The sequence below is a fragment of the Plectropomus leopardus genome, chromosome 10 (genome assembly GCF_026936395.1).
Source record: "Plectropomus leopardus strain MGB_pleo_1.0 chromosome 10, ASM2693639v1, whole genome shotgun sequence".
In the NCBI taxonomy this organism is placed as follows: Eukaryota; Metazoa; Chordata; class Actinopteri; order Perciformes; family Serranidae; genus Plectropomus; species Plectropomus leopardus.
The window spans coordinates 32,344,567-32,368,827 of record NC_142185.1 but is presented as its reverse complement, the minus strand read 5'-3'; the positions used below and the strand labels follow the sequence as shown (position 1 = coordinate 32,368,827).

Genomic DNA, 24,261 nt, shown 5'->3' with positions numbered 1-24,261 from the left:
CCTTAATGGTAAAAATGAATGTGTTATCAGGATAGTAAAGCCCTCTGAAATAAATAAAAGACAGAAGATGTCCTTCTATTTATCTGTTGCTTTTCTGCAAAGAACTTTTAGAAAAGTGCTATTTAAATAAAGTTTATTCTTGTTTTTCATTATGCGTTTCACTTTCAGTGCGCCTGATGTTCTGCTGCGCCGTCTCTGCCCCAAGTGTGCAACAAATAACCCAACAGCATATCGAGCTCCTAATGAACCAGCTCCAAAAATCTATTTGTGGCGGCGGATGTTTTAATTGTGGCGTCCCAACACAAATGAATAAATCTGCGGGAAACCCTGGATTCGGTTTGATTGTAGGGTTTCATCTTTGTTTTCTTGTGACTGCCTGTGTTGCCCTGAACATTTTGTTTTGTCGGTGGAGGTGATTCCTTCTCCTCCCTTCTGTAAACGGCGTGGGGAATCACGTGTAAGAGCGTTCCTGCTCCTCCAGTCCGTCCTCAGCATCTGTAATTATGCCGACTTGTTCCAAAAACGTTCACATGACCGACAATTTGTGGGCGATGGGATGTTCTGTTGACCATAGAGGGCTCTGCGTGTCTGTGTGTGTTAGTGTTGTCCTGCTTCTATTTTCACTGAAATACGGTTTAAATACGTAACTGAGCGACTGGCTGGTTGACTGACCAGGTCGGCTGGACGGCGGCTGATGGTCCGCTGCTGATGAGCGGATTAACAGAAGGACTGGTTTGCCAGCAGTCTGGTCTGTTGGCTTCCTGGCTCACTGGTTGGCGAGCTGCCTGGTTAAATGACTGGCTGCCTGGATGAAGCTGTAACCAACTGGCTGGCTGACTAACTTTGACTCAAAGGATTGGCTGAGAGGCCGTCTGACCGACTGACCCCGTCATCTGAGCGGACAGTCAGAACTCCTGCTGAACCCTCTGAACGGCCTCAGCAGATTAAACAAAAAATGAATAACAGGCAAACTGTTTTTTTGTGGCGGTTGCACGTGGCGACGTCTTCTCATGAAAACCTTTGAGCTGCAGGAAACAGCAGGACTTAAACTTTTGTCACAGTAATGAGCTTAATGCCGACGATACACGAGAGGACTGAAAATCTTTAAAAAGACTGAAGTCTGACTTTTAATCACACTATAAGATTTTGCAGTGAGTGAGGATCTGGCAGAGTCTCTATTTGCAAAATAACAGATTGTTTTTTTAGATGATTTCCCATCCTGCTCCTGGTGGAAAATTTTACCCCAAACTCACTTTAACCCTTTGAGACCTGGATCGTCTTGTGCTCCGTTCAGAAGCCTTCATAAGAATTTAAACCTATGAGATCTGTTCTGCTTTGCTTTGACAACATGGGAAAAGGCAACATGCAACTTGACAATAACTGTTGTGTGCAAATTGCAAGCAATTAGTATATTTAGAAAATTATTTTTAAAGAAACTAAGTAAATTAACTTATTATTTTAAGCATTTTTTTCAGATTATGCCTGTTTTTTTCTTTTTTTTCTTATATTTTTCAGGTATTTTTAATGTAGTTTTTACATGTTTTGCTAATTTTTGGGTCATTTTGGAAGCCAAACCCACCGGTTGGTGAATCAGATTCACAGCGCATGAAACACAGACTCTTGTTTGCAAGTTTCTCCTCCTTATCCACAGAACGAGAGAAGTGAGATTTATTCATGTTTCTGCACCCCCGGGACTCCGCCTCATGTTTACTGTCAACCATGTTTGCTTCCTGTTTGGTTTTAGAGAGAGTGGACCTGTCGGTCGTTGACAGTGTTTTCATCAAGCCAAAATTAAAATCTTAAACATGTTTGATTTTGTCGGAGCTTCAAGCTGAGAAAAAGACTTGAAGACTTCCGGGACTGAGTTTTACAACCACCTTCGATGGAGATCACGTCAGCACGCCACAGCTCGAGTAAAGCTCATGATTTTATTCCGACTTTGGAAAGTTTCTGTTACAATGAAACTGCTTGAAACGTCTGGTTTAAGGTCGACCTAAAGTGACAAAATACTTCCAACCCAACAAGAACATGAAGAGTTTTGTTCCAAAATAACAGCCTACATTAGAAAATCCTCCCTCAATGACTGACGGCATGAAAATTGCTACTTTTTTAAATAATCCTAGATAAGTTCAGTTTTCAGGTGAGGAAACACACTGGTGTTCTGTATCTCAGAGATAGTGAAACTGAGCCGCAGGTGTGTTTTTATAGACGTGTAGAGTTCCTCTTTCATCGTATAAATGCCGAAGTTTGGCTGAATTGCCCTTTGACCTCTGGACAAGACTCAGAAATGTCAGCAGAGTTGCCAGCTGCCTGTCATCTGTCGCTGCTGCAGCTGCGGTGCTCGATAAGAAGCGCCCGTGAGTGTGTGTGTGAGTTTTGGTTTCAACATTTAACACCAATCATTTCCTGTTAAAAAAAAAAGAATAGTACCTGTTTTGACAGCCAGCAGAACGCGGCAGCTACCTGCAGTGATAAATATAACAGTTTGAAAATGTGTTAGCAGCTGTCACGCAGCATCAACTCACCACTGTGAAGAAATATTTATTACAGCATTAAATCAGCAGTTAATGTGCCTCTTACACTTTCTTATATAACTAAACACAGACGTCATTTCTGTGATGTTGCTCCACTCTGTATTCTGTTGTTAACAGTCTTATATAAGTGATTTTAGTCCCGTCGCATGATAGTATTTTCTCGTCAGGACAAACCAGCTTAAACAGTGACTCGTCATCTTCCTCGGCACTGAGCTCTGCTCGTGATTGGTCCAGCGATTTTCCTGCTGAACTGCAGCTTCTTTGTTTCGCTGCTTTCCTTTTCTCTCCTTCAGTTCATGTTTCTGCTGCTGCTGCTTGTTGATAGCGTAGACGGAAGAATAGTTTTCAGCCAAACACCCTTAATAAGACAGAGAGAATACCAGGGACTATGTCATATGCAATAATGTGACGTATTTTACTTTTAAATGATCTAAATTTAATCATATTGCATCCTCAAAGCTTTAAATGGCTTTAATTGATTTTACATAGTGATTGTCATCTCTTTGTAAGTTTGTCTTTTTTTGTAGTTTTCATTTTTGACTCGATGTCTTTGTAAATGAGCGTCGCCCCTCAATGATCTGGAATATAAACAAAGGTTGAATTAATGAAAGAAAAACAATGTGATTGACATCAGCAGCGAGTAACACCTGAACAAAATATCACCGGAAATCAAGATAACCCCAATAACCCCTCTGTTTATTTCTTTTCTTTCTTAATTTGTGTGTGTGTCTGTTTATTTGTTTGTTGTTGGGTTGTTTGTTTTTGTAGCTGCTGTTGCTATTTTCGCTTTTGTTGTTTGTTTGTTCTGTTTTTTTGTTTCTTGCTTTTTGAAAGAGCTTGATGGGTTTCACAAGGTGCGAACTATAAATGTGCTGTCTGATTCTCAGTTATACAAATAACGATAAAACTTGAAAAAAACCCAATATTGTTGCAAAATCAATATCTAGGTATTGGGTAAAAAAAAAAGAACGAAAAATAAGTCTGATTTTCCAGATCACCCGACCTTGGCTCGTTAGCATTTAGCTGCTGTGCTTCTGGACCGTCTCTCGCCAAAAAACAGCAAAGAAGGTGTGAATGATACAGCTGCTGCATCAGATATGAAAACACCAAAGTTTCCCTCAGAGCTTTTCCTCTGTGGACATATGAGTTTCCAGCAGCACTCGTTTTGCTCAGGAGCGCGCTGCAGCCTCCCGCTTATCGACTAGTCGTAATAACAGTGAAAATGTCACGTCGCCTCGGCCCCGGTCGACCTGTGGGATCAGACGCGCGGGCTCGGCTGATGCAAAACACTCGCAAATAAATGTCACAGCGCCTCAGTGATGCCGCAGTGACTGAGAAATAATCACTAGATCTTGTGTGTGTGTGTGTGTGTGTGTGTGTGTGTGTGTGTGTGTGTGTGTGTGTGTGTGTGTGTGTGTGTGGTGTGTGTGTGTGTACTGTAATATCCTGAGTGTGTGAGAGCGAGATGTTCGCCTCTCTTATCATGTCCAGTTCAGGCCGTATCTGCATGTTTGTGTGGAGTGATAATCGTTTATTAGACCGGTTTGGACATCGTGTGTTTTCCTCAGCACGTCTCTCATACCGACTACAACACTTTCATAGAAAAGTTCCAGAGTTTGGTTTTTATTCTTAATTATTTTCAGTGAATATTTTCACTTTTCTTTCCCGTGTTCCTCTGGGACGAGGGCCAAAGCTTTAAACATCAAACACATGAAGTGTGAATCCTTGTTTTTGTCTGTTTGTTTTTTCTAAAACCTGATGGAGGTTATCTAAATATTTGGGAAAATCTGTTTTCTTAAAGGGTCACTGTTCCAGTTTTTACACATTTTCTTCTGAGTCTTGAATAAGTTTATAACACAGTTTACAATTTCCAAAACTCAGACTGAAAGAAAAGTTTGGGCTTTTGATTCAAAGCTTATTAGAGCGAGACAAGTTTGTAAAACCAAAAAAGATCTGTTCTTGTGTTTGTCTTTATTTTTGTTTGATTGGATCAAGGTGTGTATGGTGAATATTGGGGCAGAAATGCGAAATAATCAGGTTGAAAATTAACTCTTAAAAAAATAAATAAAATAAAATTAAGAACGTGAAGTACGTAAGTTTGCTTAATATGTCCGAGGGGCGTTCAGGTGTTGTTTTTCTTCTATTTTATTTTGTTCTTTATCTGAAGTTCCTCTCTAATTCTGCACCACCCTGTCCCTCTCATAAATAAAGAACAGTCCCTTAACCTGCAGAAATGTGATTAATAAACATAGCAGTTTGAAAATGAAGCCACTGCCACCATTTTTCCAGGTGAAGACTCAACAGTAACGGTTGTTTACCTGTCAGAGTGTCTTGGTGCGAGTTTTCCATCCTTCCTCTGCAGCTTAAACAGCCGCACCAGGAGTTATTAGATCGACTCCATTTGTTCATATAAATCCTCCCTCTTTGTCTCGCAGGCACCGAGTCTGTAATAACGCCGCACTGATGGCTCTCTCGCCCTCTGTTTCTCTCTCTAATAGGACGAAGAGGAGGAAATAAAGCTGGAAATCAACATGCTGAAGAAGTACTCCCACCACAGAAACATAGCAACCTACTACGGAGCCTTCATCAAGAAAAGTCCGCCGGGCCACGACGACCAGCTATGGGTGAGTTTATTGCTACTATCAATAATAATTAAATGTCTTGACATCAATTGAAAATCAGTTTTATTTGCCATTTGTAGGTTTCTACAAACAAAGTATCTGTCTTGGTTTGTAACAATAAACAATAAACAAAACCCAACGGATAAAAATTAGAATAATTCACTGTAGAAAGTATGAAAAAATATAAGAAATATGTCAAAATATATAAAGCCCCATTAGAAAAATTAGTGATATTGGGCTCCATGAATAAAATTGCCTAATTTTAAATTTTAAATTTTAAATTTTTTTTTTAATTTAATTTATTTATTGGCACACAAGATTAAATAAAAGCAAGGTATCTGTCTTGATTTATAACAATAAGCACAATGCAAAAACCAAGGGATAGAAATTTGAATAACTCACAATGGAAAATATGAAAAAATATAAGAAATATGTCAAAATATATAAAGACTGCAAGGAAGATTTGTGATATTGGGCTCTATGAATAAAATTGACTATATTTTTAATTATTCATTTTTAAAATAAATGTATTAATTGGCACACAAGATTAAATAAAAACAAGTAGAAAATAACAAACATGACAACTATTGTGCAGGAGCAGTGAAGAAACCTGAAGGGACTTATAGTAAGAACCTCCCCTCTAGAGTTTACAGTCTATTCATATACTAACAGTAATTTTCTCCTTACCATGACTTTATATCAAACAAATAGTTAACATAAATAAATAAACACTTCATCTGTTTTTAAAGTGTATAGTTTTGTGCAGAAATTTGCAACATATTGATTAGGGGATTTACATGTTCATAGCATGAAGTAAAATACAACAAAAAATGTTCCCCCAAGGTAACAGCACCGAAAGCTCCTCATATTAACAGAGAAAGTGGAGTGAGAAAAGTGAAAAAAACAAATCACAGAGAAACTAGACAGTGCGGAGGAAACGCTTAAAAAAACTGAAGCAAAAGTGAGAAACAAGAGGGAGAGAGTTAATGGGAGGGGAGAGGCAGAGGAAAACAAACAGCAGGAGGAGATTTATAGCTGCTGGGTTTGTTGAAGGCAGGATTACCTGATTTTATGACCCTGCAGCTCTGCTGCTCCTGCAGAGGAGAGATCTCCCTCCCACCTCACAACACGGCTCTGCGTTTGTTTCTGCAGCTGCTTCCACGACCTCTTTCACGACTGCTGCGGCTTCACACTGCCTGCTGTGTGTGTGTGTGTGTGTGTGTGTACAACATGTTTTCTTGGGTCAACATGTAAAACACAACACACAACAAGCTTTGTGATGATTACAAAATAATGCTCAATGCAGACGTAAATCAGGAGCGCAGGTTGCGGAGTTCATTAAAGGTCACAAGCAGGGTCGCAACGATACGAAATTTTTTTAATTGTACGATAACTGTCAAAAAATATCATTTTTCCTGGTATTTTAGTTATCAAGGTATACCCATTAGTTACAATGACCCTTTAAGGAATGAAAAAAGGGTTGTTTTGGTTGAACAAACATTATATTTTTACTTAAACCATTTAAAAAATATATATAATATTGTATAAAAAGGCAGTTAGATAAACAAATTTTAATGGTATGATAAGGGGACATTTTTATACCACAGTATACAGTATCACTGTATATTATTGCAACTGTCCTGCTCATATCATAACCACAAAATCTTAATATCATTAGATCATATTTTTTTTACTCTCCTTAAATATTAACTTTTTGTTGGTACAAATTTCTCCACCTGAGAATCAGCAATACTACTCCATAGTTTTACATACTTTTAAACACAGTCATAGTTTTCAAGTTTCAAGTATTTTTAAGTGAAAAAGCTCAAATGAAGTTACGAGTCATTTACATTAACGTCCAATTTAAGTTGTAAGTCTCCAGTTTATTGAGTCTGACTCCGAACCTCTGACACCTAAGGAGGACTGAAACTGACAAAATAAAAAACAAATAATGTGTAAATAAATAAATGAAAATGCCAAAAATGACATATTGATGATATTGATATGAATTATTTAATTTCCCATTTATGTTATAAATGGAAGGAGGGGCAAATAGGGAAAATATTGCATAAATAAATGCATAGATAATTAAATAAATAAATTCATTTAAAAATGAATATTTAATATGGAAAATGGAAAATAAAATGGGAATTAAATAAAGTGGAAAATAATATATAAATAAATAAGGAAATAAATATGATAATAAATGGGAAATTAAATAAATATTGTAATTTTTGGCATTTTCATTTATTTACTGACATTCATTTTTTTATTTTTTATTTTGTCAGTTTCAGTCCTCCATGGACACCAGCTGTTAAAGTTGCTTCATGTAAATCTTATCTTAAATCTGTTGTTTTTAATGTTCATGATTCTTCATATGAAACATTATTTTGGCCCATTACTTCCAGTCCTTACACTGGGTCCAAATCTGGCAGGTGAATTTTTTTCTATGACCTTCTGTTAACAGACACTCACACATCTGACTAAAAGAGGACAAACATGCAGAAAACAAAACACGAGCTAACAGAGGCTAACGGTTGTCTCGTTGTCTTATTTGTTGAAAGTTGTTGTGCTGCAAAATGAATGATGGCGGTTTCTGCGTGTAGCACCTCCTCAGACGGTCTCTGTAACTGTCAGAGTGACGGACTGTGTGTGAATGTCCCCTCAGTTTGTCCTGTTGTCTCCTCCAGCTGGTGATGGAGTTCTGCGGCGCCGGTTCTATCACAGATCTGGTGAAGAACACCAAAGGCAACACGCTGAAGGAGGACTGGATCGCCTACATCTCCCGAGAGATCCTCAGGGTGAGTTCACACAGCATCTGCATGAGAACTTCCTGTTCACGGTCACGTAAACTGACGAGAAACTCAGACGAATATTCTCAGTAAACGCTAAAGTGTCTCTTTCATGTCAGGCCAGGGACGCTCAATCGCTTTGCTTCGGGGCCATTGTTGCAAAATGACAGGAGCCCAGGGGCCAGTCGCAGAAGTCCCAAAAATGTCTTTAGGATTTTAGGACATTTTTAGGATTTTAGCACGTTCAAAAGATTTGAGGACATTTCTGGGATTTTCGGACATTTCATGAATTTTAGGACATTTCTGGGATTTAAGCATATATCTAGTATTTGGCACAAGTGTAAGATTTGAGGACATTTCTAGGATTGAAGCACATTTTTAGGATTTTCTGACATTCTTATGATTTTTGAAAATTTTTGGATTTTAGGTCATTTCTAGTATTTAAGAGGTTTCTATGATTTTAAGGACTTTTTTTTTTAGGATTTTAGGTCATTTCATAGATTTTAGGACATTTAGGGGTTTAGGACATGTCTGTTGGGGGGTGCTGGGGATCCTCCACTTTTGTTTTTTATGAACAAATCCTATTTTGATGCTTTTTTATGCAGTCTGCCCCCTAATGTATACTAAAAGTACAAAAACAATTCCCAGTGAGAATCACTTTATTTTTATTGTGAGTTATAAAATATTTGGGGAGCCACCCAGCAGCCTGTCAGGGGCCAGATTTGGTCCATAGGCCGTAAGCTGAGTATCACGGTTAAGTTTGATGGTTATTTTCTGTCTCTTCTCTGCAGGGATTAGCTCACCTGCACGCTCATCACGTCATCCATCGTGACATCAAGGGTCAGAACGTGCTGCTGACTGAGAACGCTGAAGTCAAACTGGGTAGGTGATGATTTTCATCCTGGTTGCACTGTGGGTCCAAATTGGGCCTGCAGACTGGGAGCGGGGCCTGCACTGAGGCTTGGACGACAGCACTGAAAAAATACTGCAGCACCAGGTCTGAGTCAGCAGCGTGTTGGTGCCAACTTGTTTTGTCATGTCTCACTTGATTGCACAGTTGTTGGCTTGTATAAAAAAGTCTCAGTGATGTAATTCTTTGGGAAAGTGAGACTTAACTTCTGCATTCATTTCATTTAATCTGAAACACTTCACTGACATTAACACGCGTTTTAATTCCTTTATGGTCAGACTCTTTTTTAGACTTTTTTTTAAAAAGTCCGTCTTCCTTTTTTGGTTGCTTTGCAGTTTAGACAGTTATTGCAAATTTTGGAACAGCGGCTTTTTCTGCAGGATAATCCACCATTGAGTCAGACTTTCACTAAAGAGAAATTCACACACATCTGCATTTGTAGAGCAGCCAATAGGAGCGCCCGCTCTCTTATATGACCTCTGATCGGACAAAGTCTCCCATCACAAGCTTGATTTCCTAAAGCCTGAAAACAGAGACGAGGAGATGCAGAAATCTAGCTTCCTCCCAGTCCACTTCAATTAAAATATGCTCAAAGGTTACTTAAAGGTTACATTTTGCCCCAAAATGCTGAAATTAAACTGGCTGCCCCAGCTTTAATGACATACACAACAGCCTATAAATGCTTTATGTTTTACAAATTGACATCACTCATATAAACAAACAAACAACAAAGTTGCAGCCTGTTTGTCCTCACTTGCCTCTCTGTCTGTCAGCGAGCACTTAAAACTGATTGGAGACCGGTGCACCAGCTGGCAGGTGGAAACCACTCAGTCTCCAGTCAAGACATAAATTAAAAGTGGGGTTGTTGCAGTAGACTGTGCGTGCAGGTCAAGTGCTGATTATAGTAAAAACTCAAGTGAATAAATCAGTTGTATTTGTTTGATCCATCCTTTTATTTTTCGCTGCTTATTTGGGTCAATTTTGTGAGGATTTTAGGACATTTCTCGTATTTGAAGACATTTCTAGGACTTAAAACAGTTCTTGAATTTGATGTTTCTAGGATTTTAGCATGTTTTGAAGATTTTAGGACATTTCTTGTATTTCAAGATAATTCTAGGATTTTAGGACATTTGCAGGATTTTAGCACGTTTCTAGGATTTGAGGAAATTTCTAGGATTTTAATGTTTTTTAAAGGGGTGCATCGATATTGATGTGCATCGGTAAATGGATTAAATAAGCAACGATGAGGTAACATCGATCCATATCATCAGGCTGATGATGGCGAGCAGGCAAAAGAGAGACTCTCTTAACTCGGGAATAAATCATCAGTTTGTTTCGGCAGAAGTTCGTTGTCGGTAGACAGAGCACGTGTCATATGTAAAAAAACGCCGTACTCCAGGAACTGTGCGTACAAACCGGACATCTCACGTGGCTAACGTGTTGCTGACGTCACATTAGCTGTTTTACTTGTTTTAATTCTTTCTCAGTTTTCGCAGCTGGAAATTTAAAGAATTAGAGCAAAATTTATGATCCTCACGTTGAGCATCGTCGGCATGTTCCTTAACTTACTCAACATTTTAAATTCAGATATTTTACAGAAATGACTGTTAATGAAAATCGTTTGAACCAATAATAATTGATGGTAACTTTGTGTGTTTCCCAGTGGATTTTGGTGTGAGTGCTCAGCTGGACCGGACGGTAGGTCGAAGGAACACCTTCATCGGGACGCCATATTGGATGGCTCCCGAGGTCATCGCCTGTGATGAAAACCCAGATGCTACCTACGACTACAGGGTGAGGAGCTGGATCTGCTGTTTGACAGATAATAAAGGACTGTGTAAAGAGATTATAAAAGTGAAACTTAAAAAAAATGATGCCCAGGGGAAAAAAGGTAAAAAGTAAATTTAACAACAATTTAACAACAATTTATTGATCGAAGTGAAGTGTGAGAATCACTGCTCTCATGGTAGGAACAGACATTAATGAAAAGAGAAACATGCAGGAAAACAGATTTGACTGATGTTATCTTCTGTCCCTCAGAGCGACCTGTGGTCCTGTGGAATCACGGCCATAGAGATGGCTGAGGGAGCGCCACGTAAGTAATGTTTGGCATATTTGAGAATTTAAAACGTTTAAATAGTAATAAAAAAAATTTAAAAAGTACGAGTGTTTCACTTAAAACAGGAGTTGTTTTACATCGTCTGCAAAAAAAGATTGTAGAGATTTGTGGATTGCAGATTGTGGAAAGTAAAAGATTGATGGGAATTTTTTTATTTTTGTAACACTTTCATGCAAACATGTCTGTTTAAAGTGATGACACTTTAATTTCACTCTGACATATCAGATTTTAACTTCAACATTTCAGCTTCACCAGAAAAAACTCAACTTTATTTTAACATTCACAATCAAACAAACAAGCATGAAAACACAAGAAGTTCAGTCTAACATGTATTATTATTTTTATTTTTTGTTTCCTGCAGCTCTGTGTGACATGCATCCAATGAGAGCCCTCTTCCTCATCCCCAGAAACCCTCCTCCTCGACTCAAGTCCAAAAAATGGTGGGCTTCAGTTATTATTCTTCATCTTTCCTGTCAAAAACATCTTCTTTTAACTGAATAATGTAACTCAACTCTACAAACATCTCGTTTGACTGTAACCCGACAGGTCGAAGAAGTTCTTCAGCTTCATCGAGGGCTGCCTGGTGAAGAACTACACGCAGCGTCCTCCCACCGAGCAGCTGCTCAAACACCCGTTCATCCGGGACCAGCCCAACGAGAGGCAGGTCCGCATCCAGCTCAAAGACCACATCGACCGGACCAAGAAGAAGAGGGGCGAGAAGGGTGAATAAATACATGTCCATACAGTTACAGTCCAGAAACATGTCCTATTTTATTGTTTTATTGGAACTTGGAGAAGAAATTTTGATTTATAATAAAACAGTAATGCACATGCATATGGTGTGTTTATCCAAAGGAAGTGAATCAACTGAATTTCTTTTAAATAAAAAAAAAATGTAAAGAAGACAATAAGCAACTTAGGAAAAAATGGCCCAAAAATTGGCAAGAAAAATGTTTAATTTTGTTTTTAAAAATGCTAAAAATTTGTAAAAACTATCTAAATGAATAAATAAAAGGACAAAAAGTAAAAAATAACCTGAATTCTTTTTTAGAAATTTTAATAATTCTGTTACATGAATTTATTATATATAATTACATAAAAAATATGTAATTAGGATAACTGTAACTGTAGTTTTATGGTCATTTTCCCCCGGCTTATTGAAAATAATTTTCTTCTAATTTCTTGCAATTTTCGGAATATTTTGTGCCAAGCTGGTCAATGTCTTTTCCCCTAATTTTTAGAAAAAAAAAATCAAACCAATTTGCTCAAGCTCCAAAAGTTTTCAAACTAGTGGAAGGCATCTTAACACAACACAAGAAAACTGATGTCTATTTTGGGTTTCAAAGGGTTAAGCTACACAATATCAGTTTAACACTATAATCACTGAACTGTTATTTTTCGTCCTCAGATGAGACGGAGTATGAATACAGTGGCAGTGAAGAAGAGGAGGAAGAGTCGTCTGAGCAAGAAGGAGAGCCAAGGTAAGAATACATTATGATAATGCACATGATACAGTATAAAGGTGGATGATATATCGATTTCACTCAGTGTATCGCAGCTTGTTCCTCGTGAAGATGTCTAAAATTATAATATTGTGAACATTAAATATAATATTTCGGATTTTGTTTTCCACAAGCATGAGACTCACAAACATTATTTCATTATAGCAGTGCTTCTTGGAACTTTTTTATAAAGATACTTTATTTCGCTTTATTTGAACAGTACTTTATTTCACTTAATCAAAACATTGCCTTATTTAATTGTAAAAGTATCATATTTTAATTTATTATAACAGTATTTTATTTAACTTTATTCGAACAGTTCTTAATTTCACTTAATCATAACAGTACTTTATTTATTTTAATGTAAGAGTACCATATTTAAATTTATTATAACAGTATTTTATTTAACTTTATACGAACAGTTCTTAATTTCACTTAATCATAACAGTACTTTATTTATTTTAATGTAAGAGTACCATATTTAAATTTATTATAACAGTATTTTATTTAACTTTATACGAATAGCACTTAATTTCACTGTATGATAATAGTTTTTTTAGTTGTTTAGTATTTGAGAAGTCTGCATTAGTTCAGCAGAGATTTCAAAATATCGAGATATGTGTTGTACATCACGATATCGCCTAAAAATATTGCCATATTATTTATAGGCTGTAGCACCCAGCTCACTTCATACAAAATTACAGGCTGAAGCACAAAACAAATTCAGAAATAAAAGTTTAGATCATAAAAAAATCAGCAGAAAACATTTTTGTGTTTTTTCCTTTTGTCGTTGCGTGTGATTAGAGGTGTGTAGCTTTGGCAGACGGAGCTCAACAGCAGCTTTCCAGTGATATGTAACTGTTATTTTCCAATTTCACAGAATGTTAGTGATTCATCTTAATCGCTGTATCTTGATGTCGGGAAGTCAAACTGTATTTGTTTGCATCTTAAGGTCATTGATGTTATGTAATTTGCAGAACAAGCTAACTTTTCTCTTTACATCCTCTGTGTAGCTCTATAGTCAACGTGCCAGGCGAGTCGACTCTGCGTCGCGACTTCATCCGGCTGCAGCAGGAGAACAAGGAGCGCTCGGAGGCGCTGCGTCGCCAGCAGCTCCTCCAGGAGCAACAGCTCCGTGAGCAGGAGGAGTACAAGCGCCAGCTACTGGCCGAGAGGCAGAAACGTATCGAGCAGCAGAAGGAGCAGAGGAGACGGCTGGAGGAGGTGAGCCCACAGAAATAACTCATTACATCTGAATAAATCCAAATAATAGTATCAACTAATGAGAGGAAAGTTGGAGTCAGAAAACAAACCACAAATATTTTCTTTGTTTGGAAAGAAATAGATTTGAAGACATTAAAATGATCAACTAGCAGTTGCTTGTTTAACTGGAAACCACAATATCTAAACTGTATATATTATTAATCAAACATCACAGCGTCTCTCAGGAGTTACACTGAAAGTTAGACTAAAAATACTCCAGTTTGAGAGAACGTGAGTTATTTATGAAGCCTCCTACACGCAAACGGAGAGATTCTCCTTCGAGAGTTAATGACGCCATGTTGCATATTGAGACGCTTCCAATGAATTTCAACATGTTGTGTTGTTTTCTTGGTCGTTACATTGTGCAGAGATTTGTAGCACTGACTGGCTGATGTGGGTGCTTTGATGGGGGAAATATGAAATATATTGCAGAAGATAATGTGTGTTATGCACAAAAAATTGAGCGACATCATAAAAAACTGCAAGAAAATAGTAAAAAGTTACAAGAAAATTATCTGACAGTAAACAAAAAAACAGAAAAGTAAAAAACAAAAAAATGAAGCAAAAATGACCTGAAAAAAATGCTGAACATTAAAAATGTAAAGATTGTATTTAATATATTTTTAGTCATACTTATTATTGATATTGATTTCGGGACTGCAGATTTTTTAAAATTATTTTGTAATAATCCTCCCCTTTTTAAAACAAATTTTCAGATCATTTTTCTGGTCACTTATGACTAATTTCTCACAAGTTGTGGGACGCTCCTTGCCGAGTTGATTATTGCCTTTCTTCCCCATGTTTTCAGAAGGTCATAAAGGGTTAAATAGACACTGAAAGGCATCTTAACTGATGTAGATCCAAGTTTCAAAGGATTTAAGCAAAGAAAAAATGCACAGTGAGAGAAAAGAGAGCAGGGGACACAAAGAGATGATTATAAATGTGGACTGAAGTAAACTCTCTGCACAGAAAGGAAGAGACCTGCACAGAGTGCTGAGTTTCAGCCTGTAAATTCACCTCAATACTAGAAACGAAAGGTTTATTTCTGCTCCTGTTTTCCCACATCACTCAGGGCTGTGTTTTTGATTCGTGACGGTGCTCGTAGCTGAAGCCACAGTTGAACCGAGCGATCACAGAGAAATACCACTGTACGTGCGCTCTCCTGTAGGGATACATTACTCTTCCTCCCGAATGCTGAGCGCTGGATTCGTACGATGCGTCATGATACTGCAGCCCACAGGGACGTCCTGCAGCTTCCACCTTTTCACTACACGCTGACTGACAGAAATCAGTGTAATTTCTTCATCTGTCTGCTTACAGAGCCTAGTGTTAGATAACGGCCTGTCAGGCTTAAAATATTACTCTAATTATGTCTTAATGCAGGGCTTTGAGTGCTGACATTTTAACCTCGTCCTGTCACTTCAGCTCAGCCACCGACTATTTATTTATCTGTCCTCCTCGCGGACAGGTAAATAAATACCTGAGAATTTACTGGTGTTCATCTAAAAACATCACATGTAGACTCAGTTTGGAAGGTGCACAAAACACAGATCAAAGTTTGCATCATTTGAAAAAACCTAATTCTTATTTAAGCCACATCAGTACAGCCTTGAAAATCCTTGACAGCCTGTGATGAGTCCTCAAACAGATGCCCTTTAATGTACTCTAAATGTTCTTAAATTACTTCTTAAATTACAGCGTGGTGTATGGATAAATCTGGAAGAGAATTAATTTCTTGGGAAAGGTTTTGAGTTTTTGGTTTTTCAGTCTCTTGCTGCCTAAAAGCTAGTAACAAATTCCCTGAAACAGAATCCAATGCCAAGTCTTGAAGATTTTATCAAAAACCTCTAAGGCTCCTTTGTGCTCTTAATAATGTACTATTTCTTGCAAGTTTACCTGATCCACCTCAAATTTGATTTGAACATTCTCAAGACCTTGATGAAGCTTTTTAATAAAAATTGTGAGTTTTCACTGAATGGCGTTGCCGTGGCGTTGCAGCAGTTTTGCACATTTCGCCAAATTATGCAGGAAATTGTTTTAGCTTGGGCTTATATTATCCAATCTGCTAAAAATCTGTCATGCTTGATGAGAGCCCCGGCCTCATGATCTCTCCATGCCAAAATTAAGTTTTAGGGATTAAACCACCTACTGGTAACAGGAAATTACATGTTTTTTAACTTAATGTACACCTTCCATCTGGTTGACCACATCCAGCTCAAATATGGTCAGAAAAACCATCAAACTTTAATTATGCTTTCTTTTGAAAATTGTGAGTCTTCGTTGAACACTGTCACCATGGTGACACATTATTGGCCATGAAACAGGAAGTTGTTTTAATTTTACTGTACATTGTCCAATCCGCCCCAAATTTGGAGTTGAGTTCTCAAGACGTCAACATGCCGGTAATAATAATAATTAAAAACACAAAAACAAACTTGTGCTTTAGTAATCTTGAGCTCGGGGTCAAACGTGAGGAGACAAAAAGTCAAAAGTTGGACACCGTCAGTTGGGACGTAAATCAGTTTCTCTGTTAACTTGTTTTGTGTTAACACCTTCAGCAACAACGGCGTGAGCGCGAGATGAGGAGGCAGCAGGAGCGCGAGCAGCGCCGCCGTGAGCAGGAGGAGAAGAGACGTATTGAGGAGATGGAGCGACGCCGTAAAGAGGAGGAGGAGCGCAGGAGGGCGGAGGAGGAGAAGAGGAGGGCCGACCGAGAACAGGTACGAGGCAGAGTCACAAGTGGACAAAGTTAAATTAAATTATATTATTTACATTTGAATTTGTATGATTTTGAATCAAAAGTGGTGGATTTAGTGGGATTTGTAATGATGTATGACCAAATATTTTCTGGTTTTGTCCCTTGAAGATTTCCTGATGTTTTTTTTCTTCTTTTTTTCTGTAATCACATCCCAACTTTAATGACTTTTTTGTGGTTTTTTTATTCCCCAAAAATTGTCCAAACATCTGGGAGCATTTTTCTTTGCAATTGCTTGTGGAAATTTAAACAAATAAAACCGTAAGTTTGCTTAACGACCTCTTAAATATCAGGAATGACCTGTTCAGGGGACACAATGTCCTTTCCACCACGTTTAGAAAGAAGTTGTTTTGATTGAGGTTGGTGTTTATCAGACTTTGGCTCGTGAAGTGGTTCTAAATTTGATCATTTCTGTGTTAAGCATTGCAGTCATTGATAAACTAGACAACCCTTCTTTTAGTTTGATTGTTTTTAATTAAATAATTTTCAGAAAAAAATAGAATATTATGGGAATTAGTTGAATTTGTGACTTGCAATTAAAAGATCATAAAATACTGCTTATTGTTGCCACATTTTTGTTTACAACACAATTTAAAGGCCTTTTTCATACTGAAGATGATGCACAGTAAGTATGTAAAAGTCATTATTTTCTGACGTTGAACTAATGGTGGTTGCGGCTGTGTTTGATTGACAGGAGTACATCCGTCGTCAGCTGGAGGAGGAGCAGAGGCACCTGGAGATCCTGCAGCAGCAGCTGCTCCATGAACAGGCCATGCTGCTGGTGAGTGTCTGACTGTCAAAGCTGGCTTAATTGTTTTTAAGTATTGGTTCATATTCTCCCTCCTGCCCTCATATTACCTCTGGTTATCTCTCTGTCTTTTCCCATTGCCTCTTTAACTCTACATTATTTCCTTCGTGGTTTTTCATTAGTTTCTATGTGTCCCAAGTGTTAATTTTCTCCACAGCTCCACAGTTACATTTTTTAATGAAGGCACTTATTAATCCTCCGTTACACAAACTTTCCTGATCGAGTTTTCCTTCCGATTTAAAGTGAATCAAGACTAGCTTATGAGTTCTGTCGATCCTCTGGGAGCCGTTATAAGTTGAAGTTGAAACATAAAAACTTTTCTCAGGTTTGTGCCGGGGAAGTCGGGATGTTTACGGGCCCTCAGTTATGGTGATGTCGTCACCAGGAAACGAGTCGTCCAACTGGAACAGAGGGTTTCCCCTGTTTTTATTCCAGATGTTCTTACGCAGGTTATTTTGAGGGGTTTGTATGACTTTATGTTTTTTTATTTTTAAAGTATTCAGCTCCTCGGGGAGGTCACAGAGGATACGCAGATAATAAAAGGATATGACCACTCATATCCTCCCTTCCAGGCTTCACACATCACTTTATCACTGGCTGCAGTCCGCGGTTTCTACAGTCACCACTGACACACTTTAGTATGAAAAATGAGTTTCCTTTACATCATGTTTGGCTTTAACACTTGGATCCTGTTTTGAATGACTCAAACACTTTCTTTGGGCGGATTTCATTTAACAGCCTCTGGCTATTTTTGAAGCAGCCTCTGGCAATCGATCCGAAACTCATAAAAATCATCACTGCTTTAATAGTTAAGTGGTTTAATAACTTTTGACCAGAGTTACCGGCTCTAACAGATGTGCAGTTGGACACTTTGGATATTTGCCCCACAAATCAATTTTTTGAGTTTGTTTCAGAGGATTATGAGGGGGGTGAGGCTGATACTTGGCATTTTAAAAAAGCAAGACACTCCCAAAAGTTGTTAATATTTGGTTTGACCCTCGCCTTGAATTAGAAGAAAACTGCAATACAGTCTCCTCCCATTTCCGAACCCCTGTTTCAAGCTCAGTTTGTTGGCAAATCCTCGGCGTCTTCACGTCTTTATGATCTATAGCTCCACTACAAAATCATGTTTTTGACTGTTTTGATGTAACTGTTCTATCTTTTTACTGTAAATCTTGCAAGAAAAGGTTAAAATTAATTAGATATCTAAAACACCCTGGCTTAAGTGAAAAAAAGATTTACAACCCTACTCCTTCTCTAAAGCCATCTTTCCCTCTGAAATGTTTTACACAGTCCCCAGGCTGTAGTTTGCGTAACATCTCACAGTGAGGCTTATGATTGTGTGCTTACCCAACACAGTCCCCAGAATAAATGTTGGCATTGTAAGGATCTGTAAACCATGGTTATGTTACGTTTAAACATTATGTCTAACATCACAATGGTTAGGTTTGGTTATGGCTCCCCAAAGGACATAGTTTTTCCTAAAATACATGTTGTTTCTGAATCCTGGCTAGAAATGCAGCAATGTGTCTGTAAAAATAAAAAAAATAAAAAACAAAATGGTAAAAAGCACAACTACATTTCTTGCCATAACACTTTGAAACACTTTGATGGTGCGCTAAAAAAAAACCTCTAAAAACCTCCCATGTTACGATGCAAAAAACTGCTGGAAACACAGTGATGACTCAGTAAAACCAACCATTGTTGCTGGTCTCAAACAGTGGTCTGCAGCTTGGCAGGCATCTTGCCAAAGTGTCACGCTTTCCACCGTCCCTTCCACCTCCAGATGACAAAGTCAGCTCACACACTACCTCACTTTAAAAACACTGATATGATACACATGACATGTACAAATGTAACTTGTGGTTTTCAGAAAATGTACGATGCCACCGTTTTCTTCTGGTGACTAAACTGGCTGACCACATCAGAGGTTTGGAAAACGACTGATACTTTGCAGAAACATATTTACGTAAAACTTTCCAAATTTGTTTCTCCCACTAAGATCAGGTGGATTTGAGACTCTAAATTGCAGGTGTGGTTGTTTGAGGATCCCAGAAGGAATCAAAGTTGCTGAGGTGTCATCAACCCTAACATATAAAATATTGACAAAACTCAGTGTTGTGGCAACGGGACAACTGTACCCAGCGTCTTTCTGTCAGAGGTTTGGTTGAACTTGCCCCTCCCTGTACTCAGGAGTATAAGTGGCGGGAGCTCGAGGAGCAGCGCCAAGCCCAGAAGCTCCAGAGGCAGCTGCAGCAGGAGCAGGCCTACCTGCTGTCTCTCCAGCAGAACCAGAACCTGGACGGTAGCAAAACAGCCCAGCAGCAGAGCACCAAACCCTCTAAGAGCCTCGAACCGGACCGAACAAAGCTCCCGCAGAGCTCTGAGCCGGACCCAACAAAACAACAGCAGAGCGCTGACTCTGAAAAGACAAGTCAGAGTCACAGTCTGGAGAAAACTACAGAACCCAAGCTTCCTGTCGCTGACCTGCGAGGCCCCGCCCCTGACTCTGAGCCAATCAGAGAGGTGAACCCTCCCAGCTCGTTAATGTCCTGACCTCTGACCTGTAGACTGCTTCCTTTGCTTGTGTGTACTCACCCACCGTGATGTCTTCATGGTGATGGCTCGCTGCTGGTTTGGGAGGTGTGGATGCTTTCTAAACGAGCTGAGTGACTAGAATTTATTAATGTATCTCTCTAATCTTGTACATTTAATAATTAAACAGGTCTTTGGTGCAGATCTATTCCAGTGATATTAGACTAACAGCAGGGGGTACACTATGAACCAGTCCAACAGAGCCAGGCTCTCTTTGCCTGAGCTGGCTCGACAAACCCAAAAGCCTCAGTCAGAGCTAACAGGTACCACAGAAGTAGTTATCAGCTGTCTGTTAACGCAGGCTTCCTGCTTCAGGCTCTGAGCGTGTTCACAGAAAACAAATCGATTAAACATGATCGATCACGTGCTGCTTACTTTTGCCTTTGAAGAATATTTAAATGTTTTAAAGCACAAAGCAACACTGTTGCTTCAGTTAAGAATAGCTGACAGAAAATAACGTATAGTGAATGCACAATATTATAGGCCATTATATCACTTTATTTTTAACATGACAGCTGCTCATTTTGCAGCCCTTAAACTTTAGACTTGATGCAGTGGATTTAAACATTATAGCTAATTAAGAGCTATATTTAGGTCTGAAACTGTCTTGTAATGTAGGAGACATATAAACTTTAGTTTTTGTATAAATCAAAGTAAAATATCTGTGATAAATACCAACAGACTGATCTATCAGCTGTAATATAATGGACTTCGGCAAATCAGAACTAAGCATATAAACAAAATAACTGGGTGCATGGTATGATTTTTTTTTGAAAGATTTTATTTTGGCATTTTAGCTTTTATTAGATAGGAGAGATCAATAGTGTGAGGGGGGAGAAAGACAAAGAGGACAACATCTTGCAGTGAGTGGGAGTTGAACCCAAGGCTGTTGAGGCAAAGACACTTCATGGGGCAGCTGCTCTATCCACTCAGCCACCAGCAGTCCCTGTATGTTGTGATTTAAAGGAATTATATCACATTTAATGTGAAATCAGCATCATCATTGTCATTGTGGGCAAACTGACCAGAAAACACCACAGACACATTCAGTAGTTCAGTGAGAGCCGCAGCAGCTCAGATTTTCTGCATCACTGATAAACTTTAGGTTCCTGTGTAAAACAAACAAACAAAAAAAAAACTACAAACCTTGCGATGCATATAGTGCTACTGTAAATGCACGTCCTTCTTAGGTGGCATTTATGTCACATTAAGGCTCAAATAGTTGTATAAAGTGTATTATAACGTTTTGTCTCAGCTGACAGTCTGTATGGCTCATATGCTGACACTGATTATAGAGTGATGCTTTTCAGCTCATTTTAAGCTAAAACTCAGAACTTAACCTGCTCCTGACCAGTTTAAGTTTACCACAAAAGTTACCATGGTGATCTAACCAAGAGAGCCACCTTTGTAGGAAACCCTGAATCAAAATAACTCGCTAAGGCACTGATCGTGCTTCGTAGTACCTTGATACAACCATCTGCTACAATAAAGTTTATGTTGAGTCAATTTACTTGTTGAGAATTTTTCAACTCCATTTTCCGAGTCCTTCATTTATCTCCTCCTGCAACGACCGCTCGTCCTTACAGGGAATCTTTTAAAAAACACCGTCTGACATCATTTGAGAGTTTGCTGTGACCTGAACAGCTCCTCCTTCTCCTCTTTTTTTAGCTTCTCCTCTAATTAGCCCTACTGTTGTCTGTGCCACAATATTAATGAAGTTACTGTAATAATGAACCACCTCATTAGTCCTCAGTGTGCCTCTCTTTCTCTCTCGTTTTGGCGTCCTGCTGTTGTCATTCACCACCTGGTGTGGAGGAAAATGAGAGAGGCACAAACCAAAAGCACCTGATCAAAAAAAAAGCTTTTTACTTTTAGTCACTGTTTTATTTTTTTGTGCAGGAATGGGTGCAGTTTTTATTTCGTAGGGCAACACTACAATTGATGGAAAATTTGGACTCTGTAAGGTGATGCACAGGACAAAAATTTATATGTGAACAGCAGAAGTTTGTCAGTTGGTCAGACACAACATTCACTTGAGGCTTTTCCTCCGTAGAGCTTAGTTTAGTTTAGTTTAGTTTAGTTTATTTTAGTTTAGTTTAGTTTAGAGTTTATTTGAAACAATGGTTCAATCCTGCCTGGATCTTGGTCAGGTGAAAAGTTTGAACTTGTCTCAATTGATTAAAACATTTTATCAAGATTTTATAGAATAAAAAAATCATCTTTATCTCAAAATACTTAACATTAAAATCCATAATCAGTCTACATCACCTACTTTCAAAGTTGTATTAAATTTAGGTTAAGGGAGAACAGATTAATCTCCAATCTTTCTACACTGTTATTCTTAGTTGACATGCTGTAGGATGACTTTTAAAAGTGCAATTCTTAAAACAAAACTAGATGCATTGATATTTTTATCTGTAGAGTAGCACAGCAAATGCCCCGTATAAGTAACGGTAGTTTTTTAATTAAATTTGGTTTATCATGTTTTGCAGAGCAAATTAGGTCTCACCTCCAATAAACTTTGACATTTTGGACTAAAAAACGCTCACGAACAAAAAACATTTTTTCTTCTCTTGAATTTGTGACCTGCACCTCAGTGTGTGTCCTAACCTTTCTGCTCTCACTGTGAATGTTTTTTTCTCCATGTGAAAAATGCATGACACTCTCTTCTGGTTGTGGTGCCGTTGTCCTACTAGCAGGGATGTGGGAATATTGTGGCAACAATAACACTGCTGCCCTTGAGGAAGTGCTTTGTTGTTCCTGCTGGCGTGCCTGTACCAGCACATGACTTTCTGATGTGCTTGTAGTACGAAACGTCTCTGCTCTGCGGCGGGAAACTAACAAACCGTAGCACCTAATGGCTTCTGTCCACTTACTCTCCTCTTTATGTCCTCACACACTGTACTGTTAAACCACCGCTAATGCTGCTGCCCTTTGTTTATGTGTGTGTTATCCGCAGGCTGATGAGCGATACCGGAAGAACATCCAAGGTTCTCCTCAGGCAGCTCAGACCAAACCACAGCAGCCTCCGGTGCCACCGCGCTCCGAGTCCTCCTACCCCAACGGGAACTCGGCATCTGAGGCGCCCGCCATGCACCGGCCTGTGGAGCCGCAGGTAAGCATCAAGTCTTTAAACTCCTCCGCTATCCTCTTCAACTGTTGCTTTTTACTTTCACAGCTCGTGTACACAGGCAGCATTTTGAGTTGGTGTCAAGAAGATGATTTGCCACTAGTTACAGTCAGCTGGTGCTTTTTCTCTCGCAGGATTTAGCTGAATTGTAGCTCACAGATTGAGGCACCAAAAGGCACCCTTCCCCAGTCCTCTTGGATTATTCCTATTTTTTTACAGTCACAGCTCCTGTGCACAGGACACACTTTAAATTGATGTCAAGTGGGTTGTTTGCCACAAGTTACAATCAGCTGGTGTTTTTTTTTTCTCTTGTAGTGTTTATCCATGTCTTAACTTAACAATTGAGGCAATGAGATGTCCTTAAACCCCTCCTCTGTCCTATAATTTATTTTCTCTTTTCTTTGAAAGTGCTTGTACAAAAGCAGAATTTTGAGTTGGTGTCAAGTGGATGATTTGCCACTAGTTACAGTCAGCTGGTGCTTTTTCTCTCGCAGGATTAAGCTGGGTTCTAGCTGACAGATTGAGACATTAAAATGTCTTCAAACCCCTCCCCCCTTCTTTTAAATTATCCCTATTTCTGTACTTTCACAGTTCTTGTACACAGGCAGCATTTTAAGTTGGTGTCAAGTTGGTCGTTTGCCACTAGTTACAGTCATCTGGTGTTTTTCTCTCGCAGGATTTGGTGAAGTTGTAATTTGCAGATTTAGACACTAAGATGTCTTTAAACCTCTCTCATCAACTTTAATTATAACCTTCTTCAACTCTTGTACACAGGCAGCATTTTGAGTTGGTGTCAAATGCATTGTTTGCCACTAATTACAGTCAGCGGGTGCTTTGTCTCTAATGGGATTTAGTGGAGTTGTAGCTGACAGACTAACACTAAGATGTCCTTAAACTCTTCTCTCAACCGATTTATTCCTTCTTGACTTTCATAGCTCGTGTACACAATCAGCATTTTAAGTTGGCATCAAGAGAGTTGTTTGCCACTGGTTACATACAACTTGGTGCTTTCTGTGTCATAGGATTAAGCTCAGTTGTACAGTAGGTTACAGATTGAGACATTAAAATGTCTTCATACCCCCTCCTAGTCCTGTTGAATCATTCCTTCTTTACTTCTTCAGCTCATGTACACAGGCAGCATTTTGAGTTGGTGTAAAGTGGTCATTTGCCACTAGTTACAGTCAACAGGTGCTGTTTCTCTCACAGTGTTTAGATAAATTATGGTTTATGGA

General features: G+C 38.7%; 1 protein-coding gene across 12 annotated transcripts in view; it reads left to right on the top strand.

Moving 5' to 3' along the window:
- LOC121949004 (mitogen-activated protein kinase kinase kinase kinase 4-like) overlaps positions 1-24,261 on the top strand; it is a 149,382-nt gene that overhangs the window by 65,131 nt on the left and 59,990 nt on the right. For 11 of the 12 annotated variants that reach the window (XM_088083602.1, XM_088083605.1, XM_088083601.1 and 8 more), the window contains exons 4-16: positions 5,033-5,158; positions 7,846-7,956; positions 8,739-8,829; positions 10,521-10,651; positions 10,898-10,952; positions 11,338-11,416; positions 11,523-11,698; positions 12,385-12,457; positions 13,492-13,702; positions 16,300-16,461; positions 17,191-17,277; positions 19,498-19,830; positions 22,859-23,014. In XM_088083602.1, coding sequence (XP_087939728.1) covers positions 5,033-5,158; positions 7,846-7,956; positions 8,739-8,829; positions 10,521-10,651; positions 10,898-10,952; positions 11,338-11,416; positions 11,523-11,698; positions 12,385-12,457; positions 13,492-13,702; positions 16,300-16,461; positions 17,191-17,277; positions 19,498-19,830; positions 22,859-23,014 — 1,791 coding nt within the window. The remainder of the gene's footprint in view (positions 1-5,032; positions 5,159-7,845; positions 7,957-8,738; positions 8,830-10,520; positions 10,652-10,897; positions 10,953-11,337; positions 11,417-11,522; positions 11,699-12,384; positions 12,458-13,491; positions 13,703-16,299; positions 16,462-17,190; positions 17,278-19,497; positions 19,831-22,858; positions 23,015-24,261) is intronic. The other variant, XM_088083604.1, reaches the window with a different exon arrangement.